The sequence below is a fragment of the Anopheles maculipalpis genome, chromosome 3RL, assembly GCF_943734695.1.
Source record: "Anopheles maculipalpis chromosome 3RL, idAnoMacuDA_375_x, whole genome shotgun sequence".
In the NCBI taxonomy this organism is placed as follows: domain Eukaryota; kingdom Metazoa; phylum Arthropoda; class Insecta; order Diptera; family Culicidae; genus Anopheles; species Anopheles maculipalpis.
In genome coordinates, this window is record NC_064872.1 from 79,086,782 (window position 1) to 79,114,703 (window position 27,922).

Genomic DNA, 27,922 nt, shown 5'->3' on the forward strand with positions numbered 1-27,922 from the left:
ATGTATAATACGTATATATCATAATAATGCTTCTTAACATGCAATTATTGGGGTGGTAGTTTGGGCGTACAGTTTCCGCACTATCGGTTAATATGTATAAATTCAAACTGGATACACTTTAAATGCTCTGGTACTATTTTTGGTAAACTCTTTCAGCGGTCCCAGCGACAGTACAGAAACCGTAACTTTTTTATATGTGTGTCCCAGGCATATGTTTTTTGTAACCCTTTCCTTACTTCGTCTCGCTTAATAAGGTGATTATTCAACACTTTTGTGAAAGTGGTTGCTTGCTCACAGAATAAAAAAAAAAACATGGCATTTGCTAGAAGTTGTAACGAGGTTTAGGTGTTTAAAATAATATTTTTGTATGTGAAAATAGAGCTCATCAGGTCCGAAGACCTTCAAAAGAATCTACGGATAGCATTCGATTATATTGAAAGGATCTGCTCGAAAGCAACCATCCCAAAACGCTCCAATACATTGTACGTAAAACGCGATGACTCTACGCTATTCCTTGTGTAAATTGGAATATAGTTTATACTTTTTTTGTCGTCTTTTTTTTGTTGTTGCTCTGTTTATATAATTTTCCAACTCCAACTAGCACCGGATGTTCGTGCCACCGGATGCAAGTCTGTGTCTGAGTGTGTGTGTGTATTTGATACTTTTGCCTTGGTTTCATTGCAATTTCTTGTGGAATTAATAGTCTACTTATTAATTCATTTAATATATTACCACTATCATCGTATAAAAATATGTATGCTTGCATGTGTGTGTGTTTGTTGGAAAGATTTGCGCCATTGCAGTAGTAGTATTAGAGTATTGCGCCTCTAGTATAAGTGACGGGGCTTTCTGCATATACTACCTGCATTCTTTGTCTGGTTTTTGCATGCTGTTTCACTCTAAATGTGATCAACGGCGGATTAGCATCTGGTAAACACTACTACGTACGAGGGGTTTTGCAAGAAACATATTGCACTCTTCTCCACCTTCAAACCGTTTTCTGTCTTCTAAGGAATCTCTCTAGCAGATAAATATTTTTAGTTAGTAATTGGTGTAGAACTTTTCGCGCAAAGTGGTTGCGACGTGCTTCCATCGACGATCCTTTGGTTCCGTGTTCCGCAAAACTCCTTATAAGAGTATAGAGTAAAGTAAGTTTTGTCTCTAGCTTTATCAAACCGTTAAGCTCCCACTACTGTAGCTGCGTTGTGTTTATCGTGCGCTTTGCATACTGTTCACTAACGGAATATATGTATATTTTATATTAACTTTGTTGCCACTACTACACTCAACACGCGACTGTCATAAAATTAGTGTACTGATTTTGGTCTACGGATTAGTGTGTGTTTGTATATAGTGAATCACGCGGCTCACTTTATTCAAAAATTCAAAATAGACTGTCAACTAGAAAGAATTTATGTAATATTAGTATATTGTTCTTTGTATGTGTGTGTGTTTTTTTTATTCCCTTAATCAATCAATCATCACGGGATGTGTCGGCAGCTTCCATACCTTCGTCCTGCTGGTCCTTCTACTGTTAAGTACCGTCTTCTTTATATATAAATATAAATATATATAATTGCATGCATAACTGCGGTTGTTGTTGTGGTGTGAGGCTAATGTATATAAATCACTACTCGGTTAAGTACCTTTGCCACTTGTGGGTAGTAAGCCTTTGGCTCCTCCTAAACCAATTTGATTTTTCAATCCCCGGGCTCACCAGGAAAGGGTCTGCGGGTCACCATAGGTGAGCTGGTGGTCTATGTATATGAATATGTATATTTATGTATAATATGCATATATCGATTTGCTTCTGCTACGTTAGATCAATTGTTCTTGCATTAGGTTTGTAACCAACTCGTCCTCCACTTGTTGTCTGAGTTTTTTTTTCTTCTATTGTGTTGGCTAAAGCATATAACCTTGTTTTGGATGTTTACATTACGGCTCTTGTGGTGTGTTTACTGGCTAAACAAAACAAAAAAAAACGCGAAATCGTTCGCCCGGTATGAAACGTGTTTTCCCAAGCAAAGGCATCTTACCACAACCCTACCAACGCTTCCCGGCTGGAATAGGTAAGCGTTGGATACGGTTATGGGGGGAATTTTTCACTTTTGGTTTTTCCATGTTTTTAATGGGAACCTCAGGGCTTTGCCCTCACATGTGTTTGCTCACACTCGACCCGTTAAAGGTGTGTGTTCCTTTCGTGTTGACATCCCGCCATCAATGGTTTCGGTAAATCTGTTGTATCGGATGGTGGTGTTTGGCATGCGGAATCCTGTCCACACGTTCGAGGGCTAAATCGTGGTCACCGACGTGGAGCGGTTGATGTTGTGTTCGCTACAGCACCGTTGGAGCGGTCTCATCAGCGAAAGGAACGCAACCCATCGTATGATGGGGACCGTGTGCGTGTCTGTCTGAGTGAGCTTCATGCTTACATCGTGAGGGTAAACTTCCACACACGATTCGGCCCGATCTCGGTCACGTACATGGCCGATCCGTTCGGGCAGAAGGTGATCGAGTGCGGATTCTCAAACTTGCCCCAATGATCGATGATCGTTTCCGATCGTGGATCGATCGTAAATCCGCGCACCGGAATCATGGGCGAGGTGGGTCCATTTACTGCGTACACCAAATCACCGTATGCGGCCACATCGAACACGCGTCCCAAATCTGGCTCCTGGATCGTGGCTGCCTGTGTGCCTTCGCCGTACGATGTCTGCAGACCGGCCCGTGGACAGACGACACGCATATTTTCCCGATCGGCCACACACACCATATCGAGATGTTCGAGCAGTGTCAAACCGTGCGGAGTTTGTAGCGAAAGGAACTCGGGAGGTTGTGGGATGGTACGGATTAAGCGTCCGGCAGCGTTGAACTTTAGCAGCCGACTGTTGCAGTACCCGTCGGCAACGAAAATTTCACCCGTACTGGCAATAGCGACTGACGTTGGTTTGCAGAGGTGGCTTTTGGACGAGCCGGGCTCAAAACGGTGCCCGAGCGTAATGGCGGGATAGTCCCGGCCGGGCATAAACTTGAACACCTGATGTAACGCCACATCCGTTAGCCACATGTTCCCATTGTGATCGATCGTTAGTCCGTGTGGCATGTAGAAAATGCCGGCACCACGCTCCTCGAGGACGGCACCGTCCGAGGCTGCGAGAGTTGCGATCGTGTTTTCCGGGATCGGTCCTTCGGCGATGTGTTGATAGTGGTGGCTATCGTTGAAGCTCCTAAACAAGTGATCAGTATATTAATGATGTGGGGAGGGAGAGAGGATAAAATTCGATTAACGGAAGTGTACGTACTCCATTGTCCATGTGCGGCTGCCACGGTGGAAGATGACCGGATTGCCTTGCAGATCGATAGTGACGGCCGTTACCTGCCCGAAGGAGTGCTTCACCTTCGGCCAGTCCTCTACCAGCTTCGGCTTTGGTGGACTGTCAAGATGCGAGGTGTCGACCGGTGCCAATGGCGGCTGTGGAAGGATTAAAACAGATCCAATATAAGCAATGTGTGTGCTGGCAATGAACAATTAAGGATTTTAACATAGTTTTTAGTATAATCAAAATTATAAAAAAGTACGATAAGAATCCTTTTATTTCATCGAAGAATACGCAACAGGAAGCTTCGGACATGGTCAAATACTCGATTTTGTTAAACAGAATGCTGCAAAAAATGCTGGCCTTCTATCACATTTAATCAAAGTTCGTTAAATTTCCGATTTTTGTTACCCATCTGAAGCCGTTTAATCGGATTTTTAGCTAACTTTCTCTATACCTTTTAGTTTATTGATTGTTGATCTTTGTTCTTAATAACACAAAAAGCTTTTCTTGACCGTAAAAACTGCTTGGCGGGGAGCCAAAAGCGTTAAAATAAAATGATCTAAAAATATGATTACTTCAACAAAAGTCGGCTTAAGCTACCTGATTTTTGGAATGATTATTAAAATTATTACATTTACCGAGGAGAATATTTTCCTCTGGTGTTCGTATCGTTATGTTACGCTGGAGGGAATTTGCATGCAATCCAGGAGGGAACTAGTATCGTGCCTCATTTTCAAATTTGAAATGTTTCAAAAATTACGCCTATTCAATGATGCTGACTACTGTTGGTGGAGTTTTCCGGCAGTTTTTGGGCCCTCTTTACCCCGTGAAAAATCAGCGATAGCTCGTTCATTTTTGGTCCAATCGGGTCGTGCAATATACCGTTGAATGCGTCTTTGGGCTGCGCATCTTACTGTCGAACACCCCATCCTGATCCCCTGTAGATCTTCATCGTGCAACCGAGCACATGAAGTCCGGGCTGGCTGGAGAGGCCACTGACGACCGCTTACTCCGCTTATAGGTTAGTCCACCACTGGATGGAATCCACAACGGAACTGATTTGTGATAAATGTTTCACAGCTTTCTTATAGATTGCTCCCTCGACATCGTCAGGTTTGAATCGGGTGAACAAAAACGATCGCGTGAAATGGATTCATTTTTCGTGCGTCATAAAATCCATGCTACATGTAAGTGCAACTTCAACCAGAAAATGAGGAAAATTCAATAAGGCATCTACTGTGTCGAAAATGCGTCTGACGACTTCAATCAACTGTTTTTTTACGCCACCCCTAATGAACAGCTCACGCTTTTCCGTTAACATCGACAGCCAGTCTCGGGTGGCTCATATGTCACACACGTGTTGGTTTGATCCTTTTTGCGGGTGATTATTGATTTATCTCCACCCGGTGCGTGTATCATAAGTGGCTGATAACGGTACGTATCGATCCGGCACCATACGGTTCTACTTTACCACGAACGGAGCGAGTTCTTTACCCCCTCAGTGTCTCAGCGATAATGTTCTTGAGCGCTGTTGCTTCCCTCTCCTGGAACAGGTGTGCGCGGCAAGGGATGTACGCGGCACAACCTGCAGCACACGCAACCTATACGTAACGAGCATTCCAAGAAAACCGCTCATCTCCACGCGACCAAGCATAATGATAAAGATATATCCTATAGCCCGGTGTTTGATGGCGGAAGGCACGCGTCAACACACGCACTAGCGAACTGGAGCTGATGCGTATCGGCTCACAAAAGTTTCTAAACGTGGCGTTTTTGTATGTGTTCCGAAAGGTCGACAGATGGGAAGAGCTTGCTTTTCTTCTTGAAGCTTGTTAAACTCATCGAGCAATCCTTCCTGGTATGCTGCCAGAAAGGTAGGTAAATGAAGGAGCATCTCCAAAACGCATGATTAATTCAAAGACTCCGTTTCCCGCTCCGACTCCAAATCCTTGCCTCCTAGCGGCAAACCGGGTAAAGGCATACAGGGGCACAATTTACATGATGAATGCCCTCCGAAGATTGCTCTTCATATTCCACAATGAGGCACGCATATGGATCGCCTTCAATTCCACTGAACAGAGGTACAGATCTCCTCAACAGAAACCTCCTACGGAATGAAGTACACCTCATATCATAAACCAGCCACAGAAACACATGCAGACGCACACAGATTGTACCTACCGATGGAAATACAATTTCCAATTCGTGGCCTTTCTCGGCCTCTCTCTCTCTCTCTCTCGGTCCTCTCGGAAAGGACCAAGCAGTAAGGGAGCACAAAAGCGGCACTATGGCCGTGCCGGCCGGGTATGTGCCACATTACTTGAAGCAAGATTACACAGCGGAGCCATTAACTCTCGAACGTTTCTTTTCCTTTCTCGTGTGATCCCGGGCAGGAACTCATAATCCTGCTTGGAGCTACTGGTCCACACAGTCATACACGCAAACATATTTTGTGTGGTCCTCTTTTAACGTACCACATTCATATCCGATTGAATGGCTCCATCTTTCTTTTTTTTTTGTAAGCAGAAAGGAAACAGATCATCCAAACGATGCCCGAGGGTGTCTCGGAGTAGGAAACAGATTTTTTTTTGTGTTACCCAGTACTTGAAAGCATTCTTCATAACGTTCGCGTGTGTCAAAACTGTGTGGCCAGTAATTCAGGAACTTTTAGCACACTCGAGCGTTGGAATATCTGAATCCAATGTGTAAAAGTGGGTTTAGAATCTCATTTTTACACCTGACGCTTTTGGACATCCATTACACATATGCGGGGTCTCCTACTCCCCCCCCCCCTCCCCACTGAAGTTTTACGACCAGCCGCTATGTGCGGGAGGTAGTTTCGAGCCCTCTAAAAAGCATACACCAGACACATGAAATGAATCATGGAAGCTTAATCTCTTCTGGAGATGCGAGGAAGGTTCTGTGGCCGGCAAAATACCTAACGGTGAACCCCTGACGGCGATGGACAATTTATGCGTTGCCGGGGACATTGCACTCGGGTTTATTATTTGGCGAGGTAGCCAATTTTTCGGCCAGCATTATGCCAGCTATTAATCATCGGCAATGTGTTGTGAAGTTTATTATTGTTGGTGATAAAAGAGCGAGCGACGTTTTGCGAGCAGGTTTTCTTCGATAACAAAGGTGCTCTTTTGGTGGTGGTGATGTTGAAATAATACGATACAGTAGTATTAATTTAGTGGTCTTTAGAATAGCATGAATTATTGCTTGTTATATTTTAATACCAAAAACAATTAAATATTTTAGCCGTTTTTTAAATTTAGACCTTCTAATTGTTTCTACCAAGCAATAAATAAATTTAAGTCAAATAAGTGACAAAGTATTCGACAAGATCTGTTGAGATTGTACTACCAAAGAATCAGTTTGAAACGTATTTAACATTGCCTTCTCAGACGCAGACAGACTAGAAAAGACTAGAAAAGATGAATAAGAAAAAAGGACTCAAATTCTTTCAAATAGTTGGAAGTATAAAGTGTAAAAATGTCTCCACCATACACAAAATGGGGCGTCCCGGACGTGAGAAAACCGCGATATTAACACGGCAGGAACGAGGTTCAAAACCCACCCGAACCGTTCCGTTGCAGTGAGCACTAAGTACCCGACTACTTGTTAGCAAGTCTTTAGTAGAAGCCATTAGAAGGTCGGTTTGATCCACAAGGTTAAGGTTGTTTGTCTATAATAAGACAATTTTGTTATCCTGATCCTGGAACTTCCTTGTCAAGGTTAAGGTATGAGAGAATTATCTAACTATGAAATTATTTAATTATTAAATTCATCCCTTCAAAAAAAAAACTGTCAGTATCTGCCAAAAGTGTCTGTTCAAATATTAATTGAGATCTCGTTTATTTGTACACAGTACAGTCTGCGAAGAAAGTATTTTTGAAAAAGCGAGTAAACACTTCACAGCTGTAGAACGAGTCCTCCAGATTGTTCAAGAGAATCGTCCAAAAATGAAAACACTACCCAACGCCCATGTCTGTGAAATGTTTCAAGACCATCCTCAATCTAAATTATGGTACGAACCGCACTCAGGATAGCATCCTACACGTGCTTGCAAAAAAAAAAGGTTAGGATAATTGATTGACAGGCGACCGCCCTGAACCGTGACTAGTTCGTCAGCCTTCCGTGACAGACCGCGAAGTATTGGGGCGCTGACTTTTCAAAGCATAAAATATCTTTCCGGAAAATGAAATTTTCTAATCAAGTACAGACAGACAGTACAACTTTTGTTGATTCAGCTACAAATTTGTTTCATGCTCCGAAAGCTTTTTCGACATCCCGGTATCCCCCATTTCGGTGATCTAAAATGTGGCCGCGTGTGGCGTAAAAACGTGCTATTCCGGCACGACTGTTGCAATTAGTTTTTATTTGCCACCATACCACCAATCATATTACCAACGGAGCGCTAGGCAACATGCTTGCAGATAATGGTCTTTAATCATAACCAACACACCGAGACCGTTAGTGCCGCCGGTGGTGGAGAACTGGAACACGAACCACACCACCAAAATGTGCAACCGTTTCGCACCGAAAAGCATCACCGAATGTGTGAAAAACTGGGCAACCGCACCACATGGCCCCTATCGTGAAGATAACGTAATAACCACTTAGACACGTACCGGTTCCGGTGAGCTTACCGCAGAGGAATTGGCGCCGGGAGACACGCGTTAGACACGTACCGGAACGGGAACATTCGTCCCAGGGTACCGATCTTTGAATCGTGCCAATGTCTCTCATCCGTTGCCTTTTAACCTCGTCGTTGCACATGGTGGGTTTGTAAGAAATGGTCTGCCTATTTTGGCAAGGGATTCTTAGGGTCGTAGTGTCTTATTTTTCAAAGCTTTGTGTTTTTTGGGTTATTTTATAGTTTCAGTTCACTCGATCTGTATTAAGCATCGATTATTAAATGGTCCAAAAAAAGTGTTGAGCTTAATCTTTTTCTTTTCGAAAGCTTTCGGCAATTATTGTCAAACAACCGTTGAATTAATTTTGCCTTTTGCATCCCGTTCCCTTCTACTCGCATCTCGCTCTCGGCGAGACGTATTTGTATGGCTAAATTGATAACTGTGCTTGTCTGCTGTCAGCAACCATATATCATATCAAGCGTAATAAATAACGTCCCTCTGGCCCTTGACGGTGGTTGACATTGAAATCATCCATCATCAGCGAAGGGTTACGCTTTAACGGGCCTTCCTCGGTGGGACTAACTTTTACGGCACAGCCAAAATCAAAACCACGCACACCTCGAAGGAAAGAGCGAGAGTTTCATCAATCTCCGTGACATAAGACAACCATGGATGATGTATTCTGCCGTCCCAAGTTCTTCCAAAATAAAAAGAAAAGTCTTCTCATGAGAGCCCAACAAAACAGGTGCAAATGGCCAACCTCCAAAAGAACGACATGTCCTCTCGTCATCTTGAGAACCTTTCGTCGCACACCGACGAAGATCACGCACTGGGATGAGCCTGATGAGTTTACGAACTTGTGAGGTCGTGTTTCTGGGCACCGGTACTACCACTACTCTCCTTCTCTACACACTTCCATAGTTGGTAATGAGGAAAGTTTATCGCGGTCACAAAAACTTCGACGACTCTTTTCTTTTATCCTCAATTTTGTTCATTTCGGTTATTTTTTTCTTCTTCTCTGGCACCTTATCCTAGTTGGTCAATTGTTGACGAGGTTTACTTAAAAATTTGGATATCGGGAAAATGGTAGCCAAGATGGGAAGGATCAAATGTGTCACATTTCACTCGGGGTGTTTGTGACGCGTCCCCTCACCAATGCAGAGTTTGTGAAGTCTATACTTCAATGCAGATATTCCTAGTATCTCTCGTTTGCTCAAGTGCTACCGGTCTCGTGGAGGTCAGGACTTTGTCAGGACGCACACACACACACACCATCGATTCTTCGTTTTACTCCCGTGAGGAATCTGCCCCGGGTGTGCTATGCTGACACCAAAGCAACCCCGGATATGCTTCTGGTAGTGGTGGTGGAGAAGGCTTTTGTGGTTGAGAAGTTTCCCATTCACCACATAGATATGGATGGAGGATGGAGGACGGAGTGTGTGTGTGTGGTTACTCGGTAAAAGTTGCATCGTCCCAATTGGGAGACATTGTAGGAGCATAAGTTCAAGCGTAGTGGATGGAACCTCAGACCTTCTGAGCCTTTTTAAAGTATACACAAACGAATAAAGACGCCTTTTTTATCGTGCTGTTGTGGCTTGGAAAGCTCCAAGGTAAAGCAAGCACAAACAACAACTAAAACAGGCTAAAGAAAGAGTATTGCCAAGGAAGAAAAGAAGAAAAAAAAAACATTTACCAAGTGTACCTAAGCAAAAGCTTGTGTGTTAGTTTACCACACACAGAAGATATACCCTTCTGGAGATGGAATAGAGTAGTAAAAGGGGCCATTTCCATGGAAAAGTAACTAAAAACAGCATCCATCAGGCAGAAAGTAACACAAGAAATAGACAAAACAAGAGGAAAAAAAGAACTAAAGTCGGCGGACATAAAACAACTACTAAATCTTTGGAACTAGGACCAATAGCTGGAACGTTGCAGGAATGAATCCCCACAACACCTGGGGGGCGAAAACTCTGTACTACAAACTCTTTTTTGGGTTCAGCTCTCCCAACGTTGCTTTGTTGGAGGCTTTGAAATCTTGGCTCTTGAATTCTACCGATTGACGTTTGGATGAAAAGAAACTTTTCACACAATAGCACAGCAATGCCTCAACAGCAAGAGAGGAAGAAAGCGCACAAAAAAAAAAACAACGTACCGTTTGAAATTGAAAACAAAACTCAAAGAACCGGCATATCCAGGCCCACGGGTGAGTAGAAAAAAAATATGCCTCTTGTTCGGTTTGCAAAAGATCGCAAGGATTTGCGTTTCAAAGAAGTTACTTGACGGCGGATGGCACAACAAAAAAAAAAGATACACAACAATAAATCGTTATTCTTCTGGATGGGTTAAGAGAAAATTGAAATTGGGCTATTCCGGATAAAGGTAGTATTGAAGTTTGGGCAAATTCATGCAATGATTGCCAAAAATTCTTGCCCCATGAATGTCGGCCCAATTTTCGAGTGCACCGCTTTTTTTGTTTTTGGGAGGGGGGGTTGATAAATATTTGCCAAGCATACCCCGGATCCAATATACGACGGTTGGCAAAATGTGTGTTTAAATGGTGGATGATACGTTGTCAGATTTAGCTGCAAAGAGAAGCTTTTATTATTTATTTATTTAACCTTCATCCATCTACGACTCAGATGACTGGTCCCGGACTCCTGCTTCCCACCATGTCCTCGGAATCATCCCTTTATATTGCTGCTTAAGATTAATTCGCTAATGATGATTATTCGGTTGGGTGACTTCTTGATTTAATGTATGTACCGCGTGTGGGTTTGATGGGTGGCATCAGCAGCAGCGACAGCCCCGTCATGTCGTGACGGTGTGGTGCCGCAATGACGCAGGAATAAACATTTTTCAATTGTGCATCGTGATGTTGTGAAGCCACAAGGTTCATAGCTTCTCGTACCATACATACACTCACACACATACATGGGATGGTGAAGTCCATATTGGAATTGCAAATCATTCACGGCACAATAGAACCGGACGGGCAAGCGCTTGGATGGAACGCTTTTGGAAGAAGCTTTTGCATTTGGACAATAGTGATGAGATGTCAGGATATGATTTCATGTTGTCCAGCGAATGATTCGTTATCATATTGATGTATTGATCCTTGTTGGGTTGTTTTCCCACTTCCCTCAGTAGCTCTATTGCTAGTATGTTGATGGTTTTAGTGATTTTATAGCTATCACAAGGACACTATCAAGCTCGGAATACAAATCAATTCCATATTCTAGGTTAATTACTAAATTCGTAGAAAATTCCCTTATTTTTGCCATTTAATATTGATTAGTTGCATACTTTTAGGCGTTATAGCAACGAAATACTCAAATTCGATTTAATTTGAAATTGTTCACTTTGAGTAAGATTAATTTTAGACAAACTGCCGTTCTTACTAATACACTTTATACTCTATCATAAAACCTAAACATCCGTAGAATTATTTAAACAAAAATTAAAACTATTTTCGTAGTTTTTTCTCTGGTTTGTCCAACATGCAGGCAACGTAACACCTCTTTACGTCATTCGGATAATAACCCCTTTTGCTAGTAACAGCTCGAACTAAACACAAAAAGGGCATAATGAGACACTCACACACACACACACACACACACCCATACCCGCTCACAGCATGTCGGTATCATGTTGCGCAAAGTTAAACCGTTACAGTTCACGCTACTTTCGGAACTGTGTTTTGCTGTCCACTGTTCCTTTCCTCCTCACACGCTTTCCAGGGACTGCCCTGGACAGCTATGGTATGCAATGGCACGTCACCACCGGACAAAGCATATGGCGTAAGCAGCTAGCTACCCTACAACACCACATAACTTCACCCTAACACAATTAGTAGCATTAGCGGAACAGGAATTCCGAATCGCGCCACCACTATCGTACCGAAAATAGCCTCTTGAAAAATTCACTTACCACAACAAGCTTCGCGAAAATGGTGCGAAGTTTATCCACAAATATAAACAAATTTCCCTAGCTTGCCTTCTTAGGCACCAAAAGCTCGCCGGAATCTAATTTGTTGTTCCCGCCGGGGTTGAAGAATACGGCGATGGAATAACTGAGCAATATGTGGAAGGCTACGTGGCCACCACCATGCAGAGCACACGTCGCCTGTACCGCAGCGGCTGTAGATCAAGATGCGCTAAAGCAGATACGATGGTAAGCCGGTAGCTCACACATCCTACAATGCAACATTAATTATGCCAAGATACTGGCGATAGTAGCTTTTCCGAGCGGTGGTGGTGCAGATTTTGGGAGCGAGAAATCATTCAACCAACACGCTTAGCACCCCAGATGACTTCCCGGACACATTCGGTACGAAGTATGAAATTGACCTGAATTATGCAGGTCCTAAGATGGATGCCATGATTCACGCCGAAGAGGCATCGCTGGTGAATCGGTCCCAAAACGGGGCGGGTAAATGAGTGGAATTCTAATGGCTGCATAAGTTTCCAACTTCTTTGAACTATGGGCAAGGATTAGCACAAAGGGGAGGACGAAAATCAAACGCCAGTAGGTTGGAATTTCTAATTTGTGAAACTGGCAAAGTGCCGGGATGTTTTCTTAACATTCCAGTAAGGCGTACGGTACAGGTAATCGGTACGAAGAGTTGAATGTTTTACTCGCACTCGAGTTGGAAGCTTCCTTGCTATAAATGTATAATCAATTTACGATTCACAAAGAAATGAGGATCACTCTATCACCAAAGTATCCATGCCGACAACAAGTTAAAAAAAATCCTCTCTCTCGATTCCAATTTCTGCAGGAATTTCCCTTCAGTTCGAAGGGAAGAGCTTTCAACGGCTTAAAGGATTAAATAAAACGGTTTGTTGATATTACACCGTGGTGGGGCGAGGTGGCTTACAAGGCACCAGGCACATCATCGCCTTGTTTTGTTTGTGGACGACCCACAAACACTCGTTGGCAAATGGATTTTCTGAATCATTTCCAAGTCACCACCCCGGTTCCGCCAGTTATCGCACTCTTCAGATCGTCAAGAGCGTCGGGATCTGACCGACCAACCGTCGGGTTGGTAAGTTTTTTTTTTTATTATGGTACATCAAATCCACTAAGCCCCTTCAATGTACATTAATCGCATAGTAGCAAACTAAGGCAGGGGCAGGCAAACGTTTAAAGCCATTGGTCATGCAGGGACCAACGGTGGGGCTTCATGCATATAAACGAACATCATCATCATCGCTGCCATCGTCGTCGTCATCACCATCCATACACCAGGAAGTCAATATCGATAATGGTCCGGACGGAAGCTACAGTGCTCTTTGCTCTTCACCCTCTACCCATTTTTGGTAGCTTCGATTGCTTCAAACGATGGCAATGGCAGCGATAGAGTACCAGGACGACCTATAGAAAGACCCTTCAGCAAGGTACCGAAATGAGTCATTAGAAGACGATGGCACAACGATGATGAAATGATAAAACTACGAGCAATGCCATTTCGGTGTGCAAGAAGCACACCAGAAATTGTGAAGTACCTTCGCCACTACACTCTACCGGTACACTAATACTTGCTCGTTAACAAACCGTATCAAAGCCGTTGTTTAATGCTCTCGCTTCAGGGTCGTTGAGTTTCTTTCTCTTCCATCCTGTTTACTGCACTTGGTGCTTGCTTTTGTTTCTGAGATCTGGCTTTTGCCAATAACCGACCGACAGTAGAGTACCACAGGAAAAAAAAACCATCCACTCGAACGAAAAAGCTTCCATTTCCGTTTAATAATAACGAAATCGAACGACCATTCGGAGCGGACCGTTCGCTCCGCAACTGGCAGTCGGAGGTTGTTCTTGTTGGTGGGTTGCTTGGAGTGAAGGGCTTTCCACTGTCCACCGATTCGTTACTTACCGCTTCGTCTGCCATTTCGGGTCCGCCAGCACCGAGCGCATCTTCGTACGCGCGCTCAGCAAACAGGTCCCGCATACGCTTGAAGAATCCATCCGCCAGCAGGATGTCGGTATCGCGAGGAACCGTATAGGAGTTGGCACCTCCGACCACCAGCACCAGCACCAGCACTGGCAGAAGCAGCAGCAGCACCGGTAGCAGTTGGTCCATCCTTCCCGTTCGCTTCCACTTCATTCCGGCTGCCATTCTGGTCGTGACGAATCCGGCCAGTTTAGTATAGGATGGGCGCTAAGTTTAGCCGAGCGCCACGCAAAGTTGGTGGTAGAAACGGATGAAGGATGTTGCTAGTATCCGTCCGTCGATTCGATGTTCCTGTGCGATGTGATGCGAAAGAAAAAGACGAAATTAGAACAACAGATGACGGCGGGCTTGGTGAACACTTCCGCAGTGGCAACTTTTCTTTTTTTGCAACCAACGAAACAGATTTCACACTATTTGCCATCGGTTGGTACCATATGTTTAATGCTGGCAACACTGTTCACTCGTTCACGGCTTAGTGTTTGGCAAATCTCGCACATCTCGCATTTGTTTACAACACTACACAAGCTTCGGTTTGTTCAACACTACTTTAGCAACTCTGGAAAATAGGGACACCCTTCCTAGTGGGAAATACTTACGCCTCTTATCAGCAACCGGCCAACCAAACGGAAATGGATGGAATGGACCGAAATTACAGAGCGAAATCAGTCCATTTCCGGCACCAAACCATGGCGAGATTGGTCCATGGTGGCGCTTGTTCCTTTACGTTTTTATCACACACTTTTACTATTCTTATCCACACACACTCGCACACACAAACACGGATGGGAATTCTGCCCCAAAAACAAGTTCAATCTTGTCCAGAGGAAAGAGGCGCACCTTTGGCGCGATCTTCCGAAGAAAAAAGCGCTTCCCACCGAACCCAGACCAGACCAGACCGGACTGGTTCGTTCGAGACACGGTTGATGTCTGACCGTCTGGTATCGCTCGGGTCGCGGGTAGAACAGATCGTTTCTTCACAGCCACCCACCCGAGGCCGTACTATTCGTCTGCCTGGTCGTAGTTGGGATACACGGGTGTTTCACTTGTTTAAATTCAGACAGCAAACACGGAACAGGGACAGCTTTGACTGATAGCACAAAGTGACAGCCTCTCGCTGTTGCGAAAGTAGCAGACAAGCTACGTCTCGTGTGTGCGTATGCGTGTATTTTCAATCGACAGCTAACTAGCACACACATATGCACACCCTTTTTTCACAGTGGAAATTCTCTGTATACTAATGCCTAAAAGTTATGATTGCGCGTGAAAGAGAACTACAGCAGGCAGCAAAAGAGTATGACAGACAGAGAGAGAGAGAGTGCTTGTTTCGTTGTGTTCAAGTTCAAATCTTATGTGTGTGGTTGTGTGTTGGTACAAGCAGCAAAACGCGTGCTCTCGTAGTAACAAAGTATGTACGAGTGTGTGTAACGGGTGGAAAACGCTCTCGGAAAATCTGCCTTTCCTCCGGGAGAGAATGGTTTCGAAAAGCTTTTGCCATGGAGCTTTGGAAGCGCTTTTACATTGCTCTGTTTAACGGTTGCTATGGATGTGTTTGTCATAATTTGGTGTTTGTCTTCGGTTTGAAAGCTTGGTGAGCTTTCAGGATCGAATGCAAGGAAAACTTTCTTCTGAGTGCCAGATTCTGTTTATTTCACGCTACTGGTGAAAAACTTAGCTATCGAACATGACAAGCCGGCGAACTTTTGAATGTAAATAAATGAACTGTAAATTGCAAAATAAATTGGGAGTGCCATACAGTTATTGTATTTTTTTTACATTATTTGTTAAATTATGTTAAATGAAACTAATTTAAAGCACGCAGAAATCACATGAAAAATTCAAGTATACAAAACAGGCTTCATACCAGGAAAAAAATGCGTTGGATATTATTACTCACTAAAATTAAGAGAAAAATCATAAACATACCCATCTAATGTAATTTCATCAGCTCTATTAAATTAAAAAATGATTCACAACTTTTGGGTTTAATATGATGGAAAATCTACAACCAAAAGAGAATGCAATCAAACATCTCATTAATCATCCCAGTTTCGTCCCATTTGTCCAAATTACTGCCACCATTAAGTAGGAAATAAATATACAAATTAATGAGCGAAAACACATGTAATGCAAACATAATTCCGCATAAAGGATACACAATCGGTTTTCCCCGGCTTTGTTACATACGTAGTCAAAAGCACTGAAAAAATAAATGAGTCGAAATTACAGATCAAATAACGAAATTTACATAATCTCATGATGCCTACGGCAGCCACGGCAACACACGTGGCACGTACTGGACGCCAGTAACCTTTCGCCCATATCCGCTTATCGTAACAGTGACGTTAGAGGGTTGTAATGTGTGTGTGTGTGTGCGTGCGTACATGTTTTTATGTGGCACGTAATCGATCCGTAATCCCATATGGGGTACATTTTTGGATGCTTAAAAAAAAGGGGGCTGGAAGGGATGAAAATGAGGAGGTTATGGATTGAATTTCACTTTAACCTTTCACCCGGGCGCAAGTAATAATACGATGATCCCTTTCCGCTGATCTGGTGTGCTTCAAGCTTATCAGCTTCACTCACCGCAACTAACGCAACAGGGTCGTGTGCTTTGCTCAGTGTTGCTCACTTATTGACCAATCGAATCATACGGATCAACTGATGCACACTGGTAGAAGAGAAACGACTTTTCACACACGATTTAGTGGTTTGTTTTCGTTTGATTTCACTTACTGGTGGGTGGTTTTACATGCTAAATTGATCAATTATTGGATCACACCTTTAAACCGTTAAAAAGCCAATTGTGTGGAAAACATCACATTAAAAAGCCACGAACACACATGTTACTGTAGCACGTAAAACGCACTTGTTTTTCACTTATCGTACAATTGAATGAACATTTTGTTTGTTAACGAGATTTGTGAAATCTACTATCGCTACCGATTCGTGCTTGCACTACACATTTCCTATTCCCAATAACTAACCTGTTGCTGAAAAACACCAACCAGCCAACCAAGTATCGCCGGAAACACTTGCCAGCCGAACCGACAATTTCGTGCACTGTGTGGCAAATGATTTGAATTTTCCATCATGTGTCTCCATTGGCGGGCGACGACAACGAAATCGGGGTGTTTTTCTTTCGATTTTTTCCACCCATACACTACCGGCGCTCGCTCCAGTCGTTCGCCCGCCCGTCACCCATATAACGCACGCAACTACTACCCAACACACGCACTAAACAACCAACACACCACCGGTCCGTGGACTACATTATCTGCGTGTGTGTGCTGTGTGTGTGTGGTGCTGTTGTTGCTGTACGTGTGCGTCACTGCTGTTGACAGCGTGGTTGACTAAAAAAGCGAAATGAAACGAAGAAAAAGAAAATGGAGGCCAATTTTTCTACACCCCCTTCGCTCTGGCTGGGGCTGGTGGGGAGTTCCCCCTCTGGTGTGGAAGGTATGTCTTTGGCATGTAACGATTTTTTGTCACCGTTGTTGCTGTTATTGTACGGTACTTGGTGTTCTCACCTCCAAGCGCAGGAATTGCCCCACGTTCACCTATTTTTATCGTACTTGGTGCCACCCAACTGGTACGCTTCAATGAAAACGCTTGTATTATGAAGCTTACTGCTGTTGCTACCGGGGATTTTCAATGCTTCGCTTCGGGATTAAGGTGTAGAAATAGGAAAAGGGAAAAATAAAGGGAAAATCTCATGCTGCTTACGGCTTAGGGAATAAAAAGGAGCATTTAAAATTGAGAAAATGATAACATTTTATGTAAGGGAGCATCGTTTTATTATTTAATTCCTGTAAAATTTCCGTATTGCTGGTAGGGAAGATATTTTGACGAATCCTTTTGACGATCTTTTATTAAAGTATTTTTTGTCTATTTTAGTTAAATTTTCATAATTTTGTAGTATTGATTATTATTGTTTTTAAAAGCAAAATCATTCTCGTTTGCCACTGTCCACTCATTTTTTTTTTTAGAAACAAAAGCGTTTCCCTTTTTACTTTTTTTACATATTTTGTAAATTATATTTTAGTTCACAATACCGCATTGTGCCGTCTTGATTCATTCAAGTTCCATTTTTCTCATTATTTTTAAACTGCTGCTTTTACTATTTAATAAGCATTTAAATGTTCTTTGTTTTGTACAATTTTTATTCAATGACGTAACATTAAAACTCACTATTCAACTAAACATTTCAACAGCAGCTTTTGCGCTGTTCCTTTTTTTCATAAAGCGCCTTTTAAACGTTTTCACATTTAATTTTTATATTTGCTTTCCATTCAGCTTTCAGCAAAATAATAGCAATTACACTGGTTCACAAATCTTGTATCACTACAGCAAAATTGGAAACCAAAAACAAAACAAAAGCACAAATTCATCTACTGATCCTGAACCGAATCCCTCCGTTTCTCTCTGCAACGGAAACAATAATTCTCTTCCTTCTAAAACTGGCTATACCTACGCACAACCCACTACAAGAGGCAATGAAATACACTTCGGTTGTTGTATAACATTATAATACATTTGCACGCATTTTTTTTTCTTTATATAAAGCGAACAATGTTCGTCCTTCACTCGTTTGATTTTGTTGTTGCGTTACGATCGTTTTCTGGGTTGTCTGTTGATTTCGGCGTTGTAAAATGTAAGTCTATAAAACGGTTTTGGTCTCCTAGTGCGTTTGATATAATACTTTTGGTACGACGTTTGTATGGTTTATGTTTCATATGTTTTGAAAATGATTTCGTTCGAAACGAACATTTTGAGCCATTCATTTGTATAGCAGGTTTCTTCCGTTCTGGAAATCAATTACTGTTGGTATAGTGAAAAAAAGATTATGTAGAATTATATGAAAAAGTACAATCTCAGTTATGAGGGCCTAAAGCTATGCAGTTTGTTTTCTTACTGTTGTCGATCGTTTGAACGATGGAGGCGCCCAGCACTTTGTAGACAGACGGAAGCAAACAACTTTTAGAGACTGCATACTTTTAGGCGTAGCTTTTTTAAAGGTTCGAAACCTAGCGATTTATCGCAAAGAAAACTAATAACTTTACTTCCTTTTTGAAACCATTAAAAAAGTGAATTATGATCACATATCTTGATGGGACAAGATACAAAAATAAACCTTTTCTAACATTGGCATGAAATCTAACAACCACAAAGAAACCAACCTAACTTACACAATAAGCTTCTTTCACATATTTTAATGAACGGACTAATTAGTGTAAATTGCAACGTAATCCAGGATTAACAACAATATGCTTAACGCTTAAAGCCCTCCCCATCCGTTATGAAGTAAACTTTCCCCATGTTCCACATACACACAAACATAGGTTCTACAATGGCCGGCCGACACTCCAGTCCAGTTTTGTGGTTAGGCCGTCTCCCAATCCCACGTCGGTTGCGTCCATATGTAGCCCGTGTTCGTCATGGAGCAGTACGCGTTGTAGTACCGGCCAGGTGATCTGAGTTGTAGAGTGAAGAGTAAAGACAAAAGAAGACACAAAGAACGAAGCAGTTAGCGAAAACGGATCGGTGCAAATTTTAACAAGCAAAAAAGAGCTCTCCAGCCACATGGATCGCACGAGGGACCCACTTGTGTTGTGTGCTGCTGCATTGCGATAAAAGTTGTTGCTGTATGCAACCGTGTTGTACACCGTGCTCACTCACCTGCAGTACGACCACTGTGGACATCGGCATCGAAACAGCTGCTGGAATTCTTCCTTGCACACCTCATTCCACCAGCAGGTACGCTATCCGGGTGGCGCGGGTTTGGAGAGGAAAGTGAGAGAGAAGAAGATGAAAAATTGCGCATACATACACGCGGAAACATTCCAAGCTTCTGAGCTCCTGAAGGTATGCAAACATCCGTTAGATGTTGTCTTTGAAGGGTCTGTTGAACTGTTGCTGTTTTATTTTTCTCCTTCACAGTACAGAAAACTCCCACCAACTCCGACTCCTTTAGAGTGCGGAGGGGAAAAAAAGGTAATAAATTTTCCGGATAGTTAAGCAAACCGGGATTGGAAAGTTTCACCGAAGGCGAACCATCGTAAATGGGCCAGCCGCTGCTGCCGGAGGTTTATTGACACGTCGTAACGGAAAGTTTTCCACTTCGGTAAAGGTTTCGCCGGCTCAACGTAGGGGAAACTCCCCACTTTTGGGAAGTGGAAAAGCCCATCAACTGTCCCGTGAATCATGTCGGGTTAATTAAGTCCAATAAATGATTCAGTTCGGGGGGGCGCGCGACACTTGCACTTGGTTTGGGTGTGCCTTTTTGCAGCACTACCGGTGCGCGGAGTAAGGAAAAGGAGGAGGGTTTTTTTCCGCTGAAAATTATTTTCCGCACTGGAGGGGCTTTTCCTTTCCTTTTTTTTTTGAATATTTGAATGCAAAGTTTTGCGTCGTAGGTTGGTAGGAAGCTACCAGAAGTTGCTGTCGGATGCTTCAGTGAACCGTTGTCATAACTTTGTGATGAGCAGCAATGTTCACCTCAGAATTCAGGCAGTAAGTTTGGGTGCGACAATTTCTGCTGCTGGGCTGGTGCTGTCTGGTGCTAGCAAAGATAGCTTTATAATGAGATAAAATGTTTGCGTCTATCTCTCTCGTTCTTTTTGGTTTGAGGTTATGCAGCAAAAACATGGTAGCAAATTGAATTTGTCAACAGCAGTGGTTCGTGCTAGAAGTGGTAGTAATTTGTTGTATTAAAAAAAAGTTGTTCCTAACGTCGAGAAAATTTGGAAGAATATGTGTCCTCGGGGTGTGTATTTTAGTTATGAAGCTCGGGAAATGCTCGGGAACATTGCCTTTCTAACAGGAAATGGCTATCTAAAGGCCTTCAACAAACAATTTGCCCTTTATGGAGACAAGGTCCCTGTCAGACACATGTTTCCTCATTTTAGATCTTTATTTAAAATGTTATTCATTTATCTTTCTTTATTTGAAAATATTTATTTTATTTAAATTTTGTCGTATAATTGACGAATATACAAGCAATACGGCCTTGACGTCCTAACGAAATGAGAAATTGAATTACTTTTGCGACGGCCATATTATAAGCAAACTGAACATATGCTTGATGCCCCGAGCTTTCAAGGCATAAGCCTCTTACTTATTCCTGTACTTAGGGGGTCTCTTCAAAGCTTTTGGATGCTTCCCTCAAGCTTAGTAATTGATTTACCGAATTTGTGAAAGGTTGATTTATAAACGTCAAAAGCATTTGTCATTTCCGTAAAGTACTATTAAAATATTCGAAAAATATTTCGCTGCAGTAGATTCATACCTACAACTCATTTTTGGCAGGTGATAATTCAAAAGTCTTGGCAGATTTACCAGTTTGTTTTGTACCATCTAGACCAGATGAAAAATCCGTCTGACCGTATGGTTAATTTTCTGATATTAATCGCCATCACTGAAGTAAATATAAATATAATGAAATATATTAATTTCATCAGATCGTCAAATCATTTGAAATATTCCTATAAAGAAACGAAAAATACTGTAACACGCTGCTAGCATCGAAAGCAGACAAATCAATATGAAATAGTTTCAGTACTAATATAGTTTTGTGCGACTTGGTTTATTTTTGAAGCAATTTCAAGAGAAGTTTTTTCTATGGTCAAAGTTATCAAAAGCTGTTCGAAACGATTATCACAAACTTTAACACTTTTTTAATTCTCATCATCTTCCACCACACACCATGGCCCGTAGAGAGCAGCTCACTTAATCGACAAAGTTTTATAATGAGACAGGCATCAACTTCTCAACTGCGAACTGTGCTTCAAAACTATCGAGCGCTTCATCAAACGGCTCTTACAGCTCCCTGCATGCAGTTCATTTGCACCGGACACATCAAGTACAGCCAGCAAAATCGGCAAGCCAAGCAGCCGATTGCCCACTTAAGTGGATAACTTTGTCCGAAGCGTTTGTCCGACTCGAAGTTTCCTTCCAAAGCCACACTCCACCGTCCCCACTGCTGTAATCAGATTCCTACCCAGTCCCATTCGCATAGAGTTTTCGGTCGATCACAATCAGCCTAATTTATCATCGTAATTAATGGTTCAACGTTTTTTTTTCGCACTTCCCTTTACGCCATTGTGCGAAAGAATATAAGCTTAAGTAGTGTGCAGAATTACTTCAAACCACCTGGCACCCTCATACTGTCGCTTCCGCTTCGTCGCTCTCTCCCTCTCTCTCTCTCTCTGTGGGTGTGTGGGTAAATATTTTGATGGATTGAGACAAAATTTTCATCTTAACAGCCATTAATCTCTCGTTTTGCTCCCCCGGGAGATAAAAAGCGTCAACATCATGGTTTGAAATTTATTTATTTATTTTATCTCCTCCTTAGGAGAAGCAACAGCACACCGGATATTGGGTGGAAAAATGGTTTCCTCGTAGCGACGCGCCAGTAAGCTTTTTCTCTGCAACTTAAGAAACATTTGCTGGCAAAAACTAAACCACCCCACACGAGACTTGGCGTGATTCTTACGAATCGTCCCAATTGCTTTTGCTACGAGCGATTCGATCTAGGCTAAAGATAACGCTGGGAAAACGGGCCCGCCAAAGGGCAGAAACGGAAAGGAAAAGCGGGTCTGATACAAGCGAATAATTGGATATTTTATTGAGGTTTTCAAGCCAGCTAGCGCTTCAAGAGATTCGTTATCTTGCGCTTTCCGCTACCGTGTGCTACCGTTGTGGCTGTGCCACAAGACAACAAGCCACAAGTGTTTGTGCTTGCTTCCATTGAGCTTGGATGGATGATTTCCTTCGCAAGAAAAGCAGCTTCAGGCGTGTGCTTACATCGATGAGATCGTTGTTTCCTGTGTATGAGTGTGTGTGTGTATTTATGTGTGAAAATCCTTAAATCTGGTCGCAATCCTACATCAACAGCATCATCATTACTTCCCATCGCTTTACTTTCCAAGAACACACAACCGCTGGCACACACACACACACGCAGAAATGTAATTTTGTGTTTTTCAGAAGAAGCAAATGAATGCTTTCCATTCGGGAAAGCATTTTAAAGAACCTTTTGCTACCATGAATGTGTCGAAATTTCCCTTTCACTGTTGGCGATGAGCTGAGGCTTTCTGGGCGGAGAGTGACGAATAAAAATGATTTTCCTTGTTGTCAAGTGCCACAAAAACGGTAGCGAAGCTTTGGCAAGGAGTCGTGAGACATTTTTACGTTATTGTTTTTTTTGGTTTTATGTATGTGTATGTGCCTGCGAAAATGTTCATTTTTAACCAAACCTGAGCCACAAATCCCATTTACGCGCTGCGTCTCATTTTTATTACACCACGCTTTGCACGCAATATATTCTTCTACTGCGTGAGAAAAGCTTCTCTGCCGGCATGAAAGAGTTCGTGGAAAAGGTGTACGGAGACGAAGGCAAGGAAAACATTTTTCCAAGAAAAAAAAATAACCCGAAAGGAAAAACCCTCCAGCCGACGCTCAATTAATGGAAGGGAAATTGATTTTCTTTTACTGCACAGGCTTTGGGCAATCCTTTCCCTTTGTGGTATGTTTATGTTTCTTTCTTTCCCTGTTTTGCTTCGTCAACTGTCAAAGAAAATTCGCAAAGCTTTTCAAATTGAAAGCGAAAGCATATCAGGAAGCATGGGGAGGGAAAAATAGGCGCACCATCATCAAAACCATTCAGGCTATCAAGCGTGCGAGAATACGCTCAAAAAAAAAAAAAAAAGGGTTGAAAACACAATTATTTTTTCGTTCGGTATGCCGGCTGGATGAATCTTTCGCAAAGGTGAGAAGTGAAATGGGTTGGAGAAAGATATTTCCCAGCATCAAAGCCAGAAAGAAACGTTTAACCACGTCTTCGGAACCGGTTGCCTGCTTGTGCTAATTTAATAACACTCGAAAAATCTCCGACAGCTAACTTTTTTCCCCTAGCCAGTTTATTAATATTTTCGGCTCTGCTCTGTAGCTTTTAAATTTGGGTGCTTCAGTTATGGAGTAATTAAATAAAGCAGCGCTTGAAATTCCAATAGACGGAGGAGTGTTCGGTGTGAGAAGGTGTAATGAGCTTCAAACGTTCACGGGAAAGCAGGCTGAATAATTGAATTGTGTTGATAGCTGTCTTCTATATCAACAAGAACAAGAAGCTTTAATCTTAAGTGGAAAAAACCGATGTAAAATCTGAAATAGATGTAGAATTTTAGAACAAACAAATAATTCTAAAATACTGTGAAGTTTATACCTAACAAAATCTCATCCGGATAGTTCCCTCGAAGTGGGAAATGACTGCATGTCTACCGGAGTAACGTAGCAGGCCATGAAAAATATATAAATGTTTAGTAAAGTTTACTTATTTGATCGTTCTAGCAGCTGCGAGATTAATCCAAAAATTTACCTACAAATCATAAAACGAGCTTTCAAACCCTTAGTATATTCTCTTAGCCATGTAAATGGAAATGGATTTTGGAAAAATTGCTACTTAGTTTTATACCTCGATTCTTGTGTAAGATCCGTGTGTTTCGTGATTATGTTAAACCTCACTCCCATCTGAAAAATATAATAAATTCTATCATATTTTGCGACATATATTGAACAGTCAAGGCTAAATTTAGGCTAGAAAAAGTAGAATCAACTGTCGTAGCATTAGCATCGGGAAGCATCCCACTGAAGGAGATCGCACAAACTTAACAATCTCAATAGTTTGCTACATTTTATCATTTGTTATGAAACATTTAAAGGATTAAGAAAGCAGCTCATCTTATCTACCCGTTGAAATCTTATGGTTCAACATCATGTGAGAAAATTTTACATCAATCAAGCAAAACGATTCCCTGTCTTATGCCCTTATGGTAAGTCGAAAGCCTTTGGTATTGCTTCTGCTTCTCGGATCAAACAACACAGACAATGTATCGTCTTATCCGGCGCGCTATCACAACATACAATCGTTGAAAGACGCAACCATTCCACGGCTATATATGTCATGTTCCGATCGTAAGAAATCCCGACCCCTTGCTAGGTATGAATAGCAGCGGCGGCAACAAAACAGCAACCTTAGCTAAGCTCCCGAGAACAGATTGCTTTCATTGAATTGAGTTCAATTTTATCGGCTCGTAGCATAAACCCTCTTCGCTCGTACACGAACCAAAGCGACGGCTTTTGCTGCTGATGGCCGGCAAACCGTGTTACCTTAATGCTGGCAACCAACCCGACGACGGGTATCACATTCCTGCACGGACGCCCAAGAGCATGGAGCGCTGAAAGCTGGTTTAGGAATGCTGCCCTTGCCTAGGAACGCGCACGTAGTTCACAGACGGGCGATAACGAAGCAACCGGAGCGGAATGAAAGCATATTAACTGCGCACACATTGGCACATCGGAACAGACACAGGTGAAATGAAACGCCGGGACTTACCTCCGTCAGATAGCCTCGCACACTTTGATCCGAGTAGCTGCGCTTAACGATGCGGCCCGACGCTGCCGGCAGGATGGATATTGCACCGAACACGGCGAACGCAACCCACACCTGAAGAAAGGTGAAGAAAAAGCAAACAATTGGCATTAGAAGAGAAGGAGAACACGCAGACGAAGAAGTGTGTGTGTGTGTGTGTGTGTGTGTGTGTATGAAAGTGACAGCCACTGAGGTGTGAGTGAAAAGCAGCCGCGGGAGGACATTTCAATCGGGAATCCTGCCAAAGAGAACGTTCGTTAAAGGAAACGGATAATAAAGCGAAAACTGTATGAGATGAACAGAAACATTGCAATAAAGTTGGTACGACACCACCACGACGAAGACGACTAGCTAGCTAGCTCGGTAGAGACGATTCAAGCCTAGGCATAGACCATAAATCGGTGGTAATTCCGGGGCAGAATCACGAGAGGGGCCATGTAACTGTGGAGGACGCATTGATTAAGGCGTTCCTTTTTTTGTTTCTTTACAAGCAAAAATGAAAACAGCACAGCTTCTGGTACGTGCCGAACACAGCTCGAAAGCGAATGACGAAGAAAGGCAGTGTTCCTGTGAAAAAGGCATTATACATGCCACTCCTGAAGAAACCGAGCAGGAGGAAATGGCGATGAAAGTAATAAAAGGAAAATAACAATGTAAGGACATTCTCGACTTACAGGCAGGCACTGGGTTGCGGTACAGACTTTTGCTACTGTATGTTTCTTGCAAAACCACAGGATGTGTGCCACAGAGGGTGTTTGGGGCCGTTTTGGCATTTTTTTTTTCTGGAATCGGTAGTGGCGGGGAAGGAATTGAGAGCAGAAGAACAAAGGGTTGAAAAGTTGTCTTTTTTTCACTTTGTTCTTTCGCTAGCAAAAAAAAAAAAACCTTTTGTAAGGGTAACAAAGAATGGCCACAATACACTTGCGGGAAACGAGATACAGTGATGTGCAGAAAATAAATGAAAGAAGTAATTAAGAAGGGATTAGCGAGTATTACTTCATGAGTATATTACGCGTGAATAATACTTAAAATCTAATTAATTCTATTTGTTAATAATATGTTTTTGAATAAGTATAAATTATGCAGAATTTTAGATTTAAAAGTTTGTATTATCTTTTTAATCATATCTGGCAAAAATAGGCAGTCTACAAACTCGAGCTCTACAAGCTCCATTTATGGCTTTCCTTGACTTTATTTTTACTCGCAGCTGAATAGTTAGTCCAACGACACGTGCTTCGATATCCGTTTCTGTCGTTTGAAGACCGACACTGCTAAGCCAGGCGCCATTAGTCCGCGTCTGGCTATTTTAAATGAGAATTTAATGACGATGACTGAATGTAGTAACTACTGCAATGAATTGTTAACGTTACAGGAGAATATATGTTTCTTAAATTCTTACCAACCGGGCGGGTGATAGAAGCGTAAGCGATCTTCAGGAAACAGGGTTCAAATCCCATTCGACCCGTTCCTACCCAGTGAAGATCAACTATCTAACTACGTGCTATCAGGAAGTCTAGTAAAACATTAGATGGCCAGCGTGACCTAGTAGAGGTCGTTAAATTATTTATTTTATAGATTTCTATATGTTTCGAGTAAAAAGAAGAACGAAAAATATTTTAAAATAGAGACGAAAAGCATCTCACGAAGAGAAATTAAAAAGAGAACTGTAAACTTTTATCATATTAATTCAAATGATAATGGAATATAAAAGATAATTATCTCATAAAAAAGCTAAGAGAATCACAATAAAGTGTACAAAAGAGGTTCATAAAAAAAACGTAAAGTTCTTCTAAACCTTGCAAACAACTGCACCGCATTGTAGCCGCAACAAACGACGGGCATCAATAATACCACAAAAAACCCGTACCACCATTGCGGCTCGTTCCTGATCGATAGCGGGCATAGTTGGAGCACATTTCTAACCGTACCGTGTACGGTAATCGGGCATCCTTACATCTTCTGGACTCAAACGTCCTTATCGATCCTGCAGGTTTCGATGGGAACCGTTGCGAGTAAGGGAGCACAAGCGAACGAATGAAAGGTACGGCGTGGGTAAGGCAAAATGCTTTTCGTTCCCGTTCCCTTATTATAGCGTCAAGTATGCCGGCCGTTTATGAACGGCACACTTAGTGCGTCATAATACTACTATGCTAACAGCAAGGAAAGGAAGATGAAAGATACGAGAGTAAGCGAACAGAAAAGGATATCAAAACGTCGGCTCTTTGATCGGTTGTTTGAGGGGGTATTGAGAAACATCATTAAAGAGAGGATTTTAGGTTTTTTTTGTGTTGTAAAAATTGAAATTCCATTGTTTTTGTTTTTATGAAACATCATTATGGGCCAGCTCAGAACAGTACAGTACCTTATTCATTTTGCTCCTTCGATGCACTTTCTCTCCGATAGATACCATTCCTTTTGCACGAAGCGTTCTTCTTCAACCGGTTCTAGATCTCAGTTTGGCCAAAATCTGCCGCCAAAACAGTCCACAGTCACACACAGGCGGTGAATTGCAATTGTCGTCCAATTGCTACCACTTTGTGGTTGACGCTGCGCCCCACACTGCGCTCGCAGGCCAGTTGGTTGGGGA

The 27,922-nt window shown here is 42.4% G+C and overlaps 2 protein-coding genes across 2 annotated transcripts; both read right to left on the reverse strand.

Moving 5' to 3' along the window:
• Nucleotides 1-2,427: 2,427 nt before the first annotated feature.
• On the reverse strand, nt 2,428-14,039 carry LOC126563644 (peptidyl-alpha-hydroxyglycine alpha-amidating lyase 2). The gene is made up of 3 exons (XM_050220289.1): nt 13,833-14,039; nt 3,303-3,472; nt 2,428-3,227 (listed from the first exon to the last, which is right to left on the reverse strand). The coding sequence occupies exons 1-3, from the start codon at nt 14,037-14,039 to the stop codon at nt 2,429-2,431; spliced, it is 1,176 nt and encodes a 391-aa protein (XP_050076246.1). The 3' UTR covers nt 2,428.
• Nucleotides 14,040-19,286: 5,247 nt separating this feature from the next.
• Nucleotides 19,287-27,745, reverse strand: LOC126563354 (uncharacterized). Its single transcript, XM_050219990.1, has 4 exons — nt 27,698-27,745; nt 25,300-25,410; nt 19,587-19,669; nt 19,287-19,381 (listed from the first exon to the last, which is right to left on the reverse strand). The coding sequence occupies exons 1-4, from the start codon at nt 27,743-27,745 to the stop codon at nt 19,291-19,293; spliced, it is 333 nt and encodes a 110-aa protein (XP_050075947.1). The 3' UTR covers nt 19,287-19,290.
• Between the last annotated feature and the right edge of the window lie 177 nt (nt 27,746-27,922).